A 9,858-nucleotide genomic window follows, 5' to 3' on the forward strand; every position below is an offset into this window, starting at 1 on the left:
CAAGCTGGACGACGTCGGGGCGCAGCTCGGCGCGCACGCGCCGCGCGCCGCGCGCGCGAGGCTGCTCGCCATCCAGGCCGCCATCTTCGACCGCCGCCGCGAGGTGGCCGCCCCCGTCGCCTACTTCTGGCTCAAGGCCCTCATCCACCACCCGGCCTTCGGCATGCTCATCACCAACGCCGACAGCCACGCGCTGCGCGCCCTGGTCGACGTCGACGTGCGCCCCGTCCCGGGCGCCGCCCACCCCCGCGACTTCCAGGTCGTCTTCGCCTTCGCTGACAACCACTTCTTCGAGGATCGCGCCCTCGTCAAGACCTACACCCACTCGGACCGCCGCGGACGCGTCGTCGGCACGCATCACATTCGCTGGAAGCCCGCCGCACCGAGGGAGCTCGTGGCAAGCAAGGGCTCCAGGCGCGACTCGTCCTCGGGCTTCTTTAGGTGGATTGCCGCCGATACTAGAGATGCCGCTGCCTTGGGCGACCTCGTCAGACAGGAGGTTTATCCACACGCTATCGAGCTCTTCTTCGGTACCTACTCCACCCTCCCGCAACACCCCTCCTACCTCGACCCTAGGCAGCGCTAGACAAACTATATAACAACTACTTAGGCTTGCAACCTCCCACCCCAAATGCACAAAGTTAGAACAAATGCGGAAACATTTCTCTCTTCGCATCCGCGTCCTTCCGAGTAAACGACACCGTCTCGCCCTCCCTCGCCGACCTAACCGACATCCTCTCCTCCTTCCCCTTCTTCTTCAGGGGCACCCTCTTCTTCTCCTCCTCCAGCCTCAGCAGCTCCTTCAAGCTCTCCCCATTCCTAACTTCCGTCTCGCGCGCCTCCTCCAGCATCTCCTTCTGCGAGAGCACCCTAATCTCCGGCTTTTCCTTCTCGCGCAACTTCTTCCTCCTTCTCCGCTCCATCTCCGTCACCTCGCGCTTCTCTCTTTGCTCCGCCGCCCGCAGAGACGCCATCTTCGTGCTCCTCCGCAGCGACTTTGTCCGATGCCCGCCCGCCCTCCCCGCCTCCGCACCCTTCCGCACCTTCTTCACCCCCCGCGACCCCGCCGCCGCCCCGCCCGCGCTTCGCTTCAGCCCCGGGTCCACGTACTTCCCGGCCCGCGCCTTCCGCGCCGCCACCTTCTCGACCCGCCGCACCGCTTTCTCCGCCCGCTCGCCCTCGTCTTCGCCTCCCTTCTCCTCGGCCTCGTCAAAGTCCGAGTCAATTATGTCCTGCCGCGCATGTGTCGCACACCGTCAGTACGTGCACGATGCCCTCGCTCGCCAGCTCCCTCGCGCGCTCCGCAGAAAAATTGACGCACCTCGCCATCGTCTGAGAGCCGCTCCGCGTCGAAGCTAGCGTCGTCGTCGTCGTTGTCCGCGAACGCCTCTTCGCCCCACAGCGGGCCCGCCGCGGACGCCTCCGCCTCCTTGGCGCGTCGCTCCAGCTCCACCAGCGACTTGTACGCGGAACGCGAGCTGCGGCGCGTAGACATTGTGATCGTGTGCGGCGGATCGGAACCTGGACACGGTGCGAGTTGACGGGGATGGGGGGAAGGGGGGGGGGGGGGGGGGGGGGGGTTTTGGGGATTTTGGGGGTTTTGGGGAAAGGGGGCGAGGGGGATGGCGTGATGAGCACGACACCGGCAGCAGGCGGCAGAAAGTGGGGGGGTAACGGGCAGACACGTGTATGCTCCGGAATGGCCAAGTGATACGATGTGTGATACGATGTATAAATGCAGCTTGCGAGGGAGGCTTGCGAGGGAGGCTTGCGAGGGAATCTTTCGTCGGATGGGGCAGTTTCTCCAGAGTTGGTGACCCTCTTCCCTTCTTTGGCTGCGGGAGGAAAGTAAGCACGGTCGGTCCTATGCTGCCCGCTAAGACGGCGGTTGAGGATCCGGGCAGCACTGCAGGGGCCATGCGCTCTCCTGGATATGATGACTTGGACAGATTCTTGCCCTGCTCGATGCGAGCTTCTTGACAGCTTGTATTTCTTTCCTTGAGACCTCTTGCCTGACCGGGCCTCATCCTGTAGTGTCCACCTCATTGCACAAAGTGTCTTCTCTGACATTCCTCGCGATTATTGACCCCGATAAAATAAGTCACATGGCTTCACCGTGCCGTTATCATGAACGCCCTAGTGTGTATCGTTCTAGTTTCTTGTAATCCTACAAGTGTCACCACAAGCAAGAGATCTACGTATTGTGCGAAGATTATTATATATTATTCTTTCTTCCATGTGTAGAGCCTGAGGTAGCGAAAAAGCACGCACTGTCCACAGAAGCTTCCCGTCCCAAGCCAACTGCAGGCTTGTTTCTTCTTTGGTCAAAGCATTCGTGCCGTTCTATAACTTTCCTTCTTGGAATCGAGCCTACAAAAACACTCTTTGAGCCCCTGCATATCGCCAAACCAACCATCACCACACTTTTCAACCACCGCGCCTGACGTTTCCTCCCCTTCAGCAGAAACTCCGAAACCCGGATTCGCAATGGCTGCAATTCAAAGAACACACATGCGTATGCCAGCATTTATTATAGTCGCTATCCTCTCTCTCTGTCTCTTCGGCCTGTCATTCGAAAACAAGTTTTGGCGCATCTGGGGCGCGAACAAACAATCCACCCCGAAGAAGGGCTCATCTGAAGCCAATTCTGTCAAGCTCGGCGGAAATGCAGTCACAGGGTTTGCAGAAGCGGTACCTGTGGAAGAACCTCTTTCAGATAAAGAAGAAGATGGGTTTGAGGATATGGAAAAGCGCAATGCTAATAGAGAAGATGGCCCAGAACCGCAACTCCAAGAGACTTGGAGTGAGGAAGGCGGACAAAGCGAAGATATCGAAGATTCGGAGACGGCGCCTTCTATTCTTGAGCCCGTAGAAGAGTCCCTGGCAAAAATTGACGTCCATACAGATGGTGAGGACAATGCCGATAGTTCAAGCACTCAGAGTCCAAACTCAACCATTGAACAGGAGCCATCTGACCCGCAATATCCTGAGAACAAATCCAGAAGCCAAGGATCAAATGGGGCTGAGGGTACAGAAACAGTGTTACAAACCGTTGGAATTGACAAATCAGCGGGAGGAAACTCTGCTTACCAGCACAAGTCGGAACGCCGCTCAAGAGCAAAAACCTTCCTGGTCGTCTTCATGGGACACTCAGGTAGCACAGCATTCACAACGGAGCTTCGAGCACATTCACAGTTTGAAGTCAAGCGTCTCGAGCCGTTGGATCACGGGGAGTACCAAAGAGACTCAAAATTGGCGCTTCAGAAAGCTCGTGAATTGATGGATCTAGGGATTGCTAATGGAAAGATCCCCGGCTTTAAAATTCGCCCGTGGCACATAGGTAACATGCCAGAGCAGTGGCAAAACTTTGTGAAAGAATATGACACTCGAATCATATGGCAATATCGTGAGAACATAGTCAAACAAGCCATTGGTGAGTATCGACACAGATTTTTAAACGATTCCTCCGTCGTGGAGGGTTTGAGAGCAGATGAAGAGGTTTGCGCCAAGGACAGTGATCAAAAGTGCAGAATCAAAATTGAGAACATGAGAGGTCTGCACGGGCTCATGAATGACTTTTCCAGCAGTGATGAACTGCTGGCAAGTGCAGCTCGCAAGCTACGACGGGACAAGGATATGAGCATCGTGCGATATGAGGACTACCTCTACCACAGAGAAAGGACCATGCACGAAACATTCGACTTTCTAGGGGTCGACTACGAGGAAACTGCTCCGCAGCGAAAAAAGGCAAGCCCCGACAGCTTGTGTGAGATGGTTAGCAACTTTCAAGAGGTTTGCGACCATTTCTTGCCATGCCAGTTGTGGAGAACCTACTTGCATGATCCTGTGAACAATTGCAGATGCAAGCCGGGAAGCTGGAAGACATTTGACTCTACCTACTGCCGCCGGTCGGCCTGGTATCAATCTAAAGACTAGGAATGGATGGTGGCAAGCCCACCGTACATTATCAAAAGTACAGCGATAGAATAAGCGGATACAGTAATAAGATTCGCCAGACCTGGCAATAACAGAAAGCCTTTCATATTGGCTGCAATTTGTTGGTAGTCCCAACTGAATGTTTCGATTTCAGAATTCGAAAGCTCTTCACGATAAGGCTTTTGCAAATCAGCCAGTCCATTTGATACAGTGCCGAAAAAAAGTATTGGGACAACCATCAATACTCACATTGCTGGCATACAGTATTGAAAAGGCCAAAATTGAGGTGCGTCTAGGACTGTAAAAGCAACGAGGAGACCGAATCCGGGGTCGGATTTAAAGATCGAGACCTCATTCGCATGATATTTATAGAAACCTTATTTATGGGTGTGTGAAAGTATAAGGTACAGCGCATGTCTTTCACAACTACATCGCTCCTAGTACTTCGTCGGACCTCCCTTTGCCATTACACACTCAAAGCACCGCTTTTGCATGGAACGGACAAACAAGCTTTTCCAGGTATTCTTCTGGAACTTCGTCCCATGCTTCCATTATAACTTCTAAAAGCTCATTCACGTCCTTAAATCGACTAATTGGTGTCCATAAACCGTTCGCGCTAGGATGCCCCATAAATTCTCGATAGGATTCAGGTCAGGTGACCTGGCAGGCCACTCTAAGAGAGGAATTTCCTCTTCGTCAAACCACTGAAAAGTACGTCCAGCGCGGTGTGTGGATGCACCATCTTGCATAAACACACAACTTGGGCCCATTTCTTGATCCACAAACGGCAAAAGATAGGACTCGAATGTATCTATATACTTAATAGCATCCTGCTTTCCATTTAAAACGGCGAGCTCGCACTTCTTAGTACCATAAAAAGCGCCCCAAACCATTACAGAATCCCCACCCTGCTGCTGTTTTGAGAACATCCGCTGGTCGGTCCGTAAATCGTGCCAATAGTGCCCAAACCCATCCAGACCGTCCAAGTTGACTTTTTTTCGTCCGACCACACCACATTGATCCAATCCGATACCGTCCAAGTGACCTTTTCGCGACACCACTGCTCCCGTGCAATTTTGTGTCTCGCGAACATCATCGGAGCGGGGACCATTTTGCTGTACTGGATAGTTGGTGTGGCGCGTAGGATATCTCGCACAGTAGATGGTGTTACAGGAAGACTAAGGGTCTGAACCAACTCTGAAGAACACAAATGACCTTTGTGGGCTTCGCGCAAGAGAGCACTTCAAGCCGTTCCCGTGAGTTCGGAGGGCCTTCTGGGCCTTTTTCTTCCCGTACAGGTCTGGGTTCCTTAACAACGTGGCCACGACGTTACAGGAGCGCGAGAGATGCGCTTCAATTCGCCTAATTGTCCAATTGTTGAGGCGAAGAGCTTGGATCTGCCCTTGTTCATGCTGGCTCAGATGCGTACCGCGAGGCATTTTTTGCTGTTTCGAAGTGAGCTACCGCATGTTTTGTGCTTTCGCCTTCCTTTTATATGCGTCTACTTCCTTTGCCAGTCTTTTTGCGGGAGATACTTCATTGTGTAGAGCGATGTTTTAAAGAAACTGCTGTGTACCTTATACGGTGGAACACCCATAAATAAGCTTTTTATAAATATCATGTAAATGAGGTCTCGATCTTTTAAATCCGACCCCGGATTCGATCTCCTCGTTGCTTTTACAGTACTAGACGCACCTCAAATTTGGCCTTTACAATACTGTATGCCAGGAATGTGAGTATTGATGGTGTCCCTAGACATTTTTCGGCACTGCACAAAGGGTTTGTGGACCCTCTCTACCGTAACTGAGCGTCTCTACATTTCGCTTTGAGGCTCACATACTGTATACTGTAGTACAGTGGATAGAGGGTGTAGATTCGAAGCGACTAAAAAGACATGCTGTACCGTTACTGTAGGAAATGCCCGTGTGCCGATTTGAAGGCGAAATATCGTAAGTCCATCGGTCGGGACATTTTTGTATGCTCTATGTGGTTCCATCCAGAGCCAAGAAAGTAAGGCACACGTAGAATAAGGCAGAGCATTACAGCACCTCACTCACTTGAACAATAAAGTCGCCGTTTTCCCCCGCTCCCGAGAGGATCGGGGGTATCGGTGTTCCTGGAATCACAGGTTATGGGCCTCATTTTTATTGCTGCGCACGCGAGTTCGAACCACACCGTTCAAACCACACCGCTCAGTATCCTTCTTCCCACACTACCCTATCACCAGCTCACACGTCAATGATTCCTTCTCTGATGATTCCTTCATAGGACTCTCAGTCATTCCCCCCTCACGTCGTTGGCCAACGGCACCTCCCCTTTTGCTCAGTGGTCATCACAGGTTATGGGCCCCACGCACCACTGAACACGATCCGTCAACTCCTACCACAAGCCACCACGGAAGACGTTAACAGACGCACACAACGCGCAAGAAGACGAGCCGCACTGCAAGACAAAGCTCACACAAGCCGCGACATCCTTCGACTCGTCAAGCAAAAAACTGAAGCTGAAACAACGACACGATCAAGCACTGCAATCCCAACGATGAAAGACAAAACAAGCATCTACGGCAACTTGCCACAGCAAACCCGATCGAACTTTGCGTACTGGTATGACGCGTTAGAGATACATGTCCGAACGATCAATGCACAAAACCAACTCACCAACTCGATCCCACCGAGCGCCGATCCAGCGCAACAGAGTGAGCAACGCAAGAGAGAAGACGTCCTGTGGAAGGCAATACTGCAAAGAATCAGCACGGACGTGGTACAACTGCTACCACCACATATCTTACGATATGAACCACACACCACCTGCACAATTGTGAAACAAGCAGTAGACACTTTCTCAATAGAAAACCATGAACTACCGGACGCGGAAGCCAGAACACTCAAGTACACGTCAGAGCAAGAGCTCACGGACTACGTACAACAACACCGCGACATCAGACACAGGATGCAAGTCTCAGGATACCCTAACATTGAGGCTGAAAGAACAACTGTGAGAAACATGGTCCAAGGTCTAGCCCACCACCCGGACATGCAATCACTCGCGATGATACTAGCATGCAACCCGCCGACCATAATCAGGGAATTCACAAACCATATCCACCAGGTCCAGCTGATCCAAACCAACGTACCCACCGCAACAAACCAGCAAGAATACAAACCGCGAACCAGAAGGGGACACTCAGCACCCACTCGTAGAATTACTACCACACGCCAACCAGCCAACAAAACACTGCACTATGAGAAACCAACGGGACGCAAAGGAATGTGGTGCCACACACACGGAAGTGTCACACACACCACTGAGAACTGCTACGCGCGCAAATACCAGAAACGTTCCCAGACAGCACACGCCCACAGCGCCACCGCGATCGCCGACGACGACCACAACGATGACACAGTGGACCACCTCAGCGAGCGACTACAGTCCCTTGAAGACGCCATCGCAGAGCAACAAAGCCCCACAGACGGTAAGCACTCATTTATATTAGACTCCGGTGCGACGCCAACACATACCGCTACACCCCACGCGGCAATGCACAGAAGCACCGGAACACTAACGCAAACCGCCACGGGAAATTACGCGAACATCACCCACACCGGCCACATCAAGATCAAGACGAAGAATGACGACATCAAAATCCCAGCCGTACACGCACCGAAGATCAAAGAAAATCCCTTATCAGTGCACGACCTGACTGTCTACGGCGATGTCACATTCAGCAGAAACAGGGCACAGCTACACGCACCCATCAAGCTACCGCCAGCACAACTCACGGCCACATACCATCAAGGCCAATACAGAATCGAACAAGACAACACAGCAACGGCGAAAGGGGCCCGAACATACAAGCGCCCGAATAAAGCCGTAACAAACAATAAAAAACCACCGCAACACCCCGCGCACCAAAACCACAAAGCGCCGACAACCCACAAAAAGACACACTGCAATATTCGGCACGACTAAAACCAACTCCCAAACTGCGAACAGCGGCAGCCCCCACCAAGACCCACAAAAAACTCACTGCAACGCAGAAGCTCCTGCACGAATGGCACCTCAAACTCGGACACGCACATCCGAAAACAATCACCACCATGTCCAAAAACGGACTATTTCCCCCAATGCCCAAAGGCATCACTGACTGCAGCGCCCAAATCACGTGCAGCGCCTGCATAAATGGCGAAATCACCATAAGACCACACCGCCGAACCCAACACACAACGCAAATCGGAGACAGTCTTCCGTCAGATGTGTGTGGACCGATCAAACCCAGATCAACACACAACACGCACTACTTCATCACGCTCATAGACACCAATGTAGTATAACCCTCCCCTGGGGCTTTATTTTAGATTAGATCAACTCAGAATCGGATCGGTTACTGTAGGGCTCGATGCTCTACAGTACCACCACGTGTACCCCCAAGTACAGGGGGCGCACGTGTACACGTGTACGCGCGGAACGAAGAGCGCGCACACACGTGTACTGTCAACCCCGATGGCTGACAGTAGTACAGTGTCGACCGACCGCTACAGTACGTCGCTACAGTACATCGGTACTGTACCATTATGATAGGTTATTATGTACATTAAATATGGAGCGGACCGGCGGCGGGGGAGGAGGACAAGCACGGACTTGTCACCCACCGACCGTCAAGGTCCGACTTCCCGCTTATTCTAAGGTAACGCTCGCTAATTACCTTAGAGCGGCACCGAGCGCGGGTTGAGGACGCACACGGTACGCCCACGAGTCGGCTCTGCCTCCGCCCGTCGGTACTGGATCGTTACCCAGTACCGCGCCGGGGCGTCGAGGCGTCGACCCGCTCGCGCGTACCGGCGTCCTCCCCGTTCCCGCTCTACCACGCTACCCGGGCCCGCTGCCCGGTGCCGTTAGCTGGTGTCCTGCTTCACCCCCGTCTTCCCAATCGACAAGGGTCTCGGTCGAACTGTGCATACACCCCTATCGCTGGGGGTGTTTATGCTACAGTGGTCTCCCGACCTAGAAGACCCTGGAGTCCGATCTCCGAGAAGACTTCCGCTTCCCTCCGCGAACCGATCGCGTCGAGATGAGCCAAGAGTTTGAGCCCTCGATCCGCTCCGAAGCGGCGGATCTGAGTCCGGCCGCTGTGCAGTTCCCATCTGCCCCGTCGGGCGACGGCGACGCAGGTCCTCGTGACCGCGAACCGTCGCTCGGATCCTCCGAGGAAAGAGCGGCGGCGATGTTCGAACGCATAGCCGAATACATCGAGGAAGTCCGTACTTCCCTTCGGATCGATGTATCGGACCATGTATACACTCGATGTATGGCCGAACTCCGCTCCCTGCGTGAAGGGAGGTTCAATAGAGTGACGCAGTCCTTAGAGAATCTCCGAGCACTGATCGACGAGTTACACTCGCGGATAGTGCTCGTCGAAGACTCCCGTTTCGCCTCGCCCGGACCGTCCGGGCAAGGTCGCCCTGAGAGGCCGACCTCGGTGAGACGACCCGAGGACCGAACCTCTCCGTCCGCAGAGCAATTGGGTGCGGTCGCGCACCTCTCCGCTGAGCTCGACGCCACCCGTCGGCGTGCTCGTGACATGGAACGTACCATGGCCGAAAGGCTACCCGGTGCCCCCTCGAGATGGCCCGGTGGTACCGTACCTCCGAGCGCCGCCGCGTCCGAAGGTTGGCGTCCGACTGGTGCCGCTACCAGTCGGACTGCAGAAGGAAGCCGTCCTCCGATAGACGCGAACTTCGCGTCTGAGACCCAAGCCTTGCCGCCTATCGCCGGAAGTAGGCGGCAAGTGGACCGCGTATCGTACGCGGACGAACAGGACCGTGGAGGAGCCGCCCGCGGATCCGGAGAACCGATGTTCTCCGTGGATCCACGCTGGGGCGGCTACCCGCCGGCGAGTTACGCCGAGCATCCAGGTCCGGA

At 54.1% G+C, this 9,858-nt stretch overlaps 1 protein-coding gene across 1 annotated transcript; it reads left to right on the forward strand.

The window, feature by feature from the left end:
* The first annotated feature begins 2,742 nt into the window (after window positions 1-2,742).
* CHC_T00006829001 (hypothetical protein) lies at window positions 2,743-3,936 on the forward strand. Its single transcript, XM_005710082.1, has one exon. The coding sequence runs from the start codon at window positions 2,743-2,745 to the stop codon at window positions 3,934-3,936; it is 1,194 nt and encodes a 397-aa protein (XP_005710139.1).
* Window positions 3,937-9,858: the final 5,922 nt, after the last annotated feature.

Source organism: Chondrus crispus, genomic scaffold (assembly GCF_000350225.1).
Source record: "Chondrus crispus Stackhouse genomic scaffold, scaffold_53, whole genome shotgun sequence".
Classification (NCBI taxonomy): Eukaryota; Rhodophyta; class Florideophyceae; order Gigartinales; family Gigartinaceae; genus Chondrus; species Chondrus crispus.

What these genes read in the sequence shown, in the direction of transcription:
- CHC_T00006829001 (XM_005710082.1), top strand. Translation starts at nt 2,743, where the DNA reads ATGGAAAAGCGCAATGCTAATAGAGAAGATGGCCCAGAACCGCAACTC.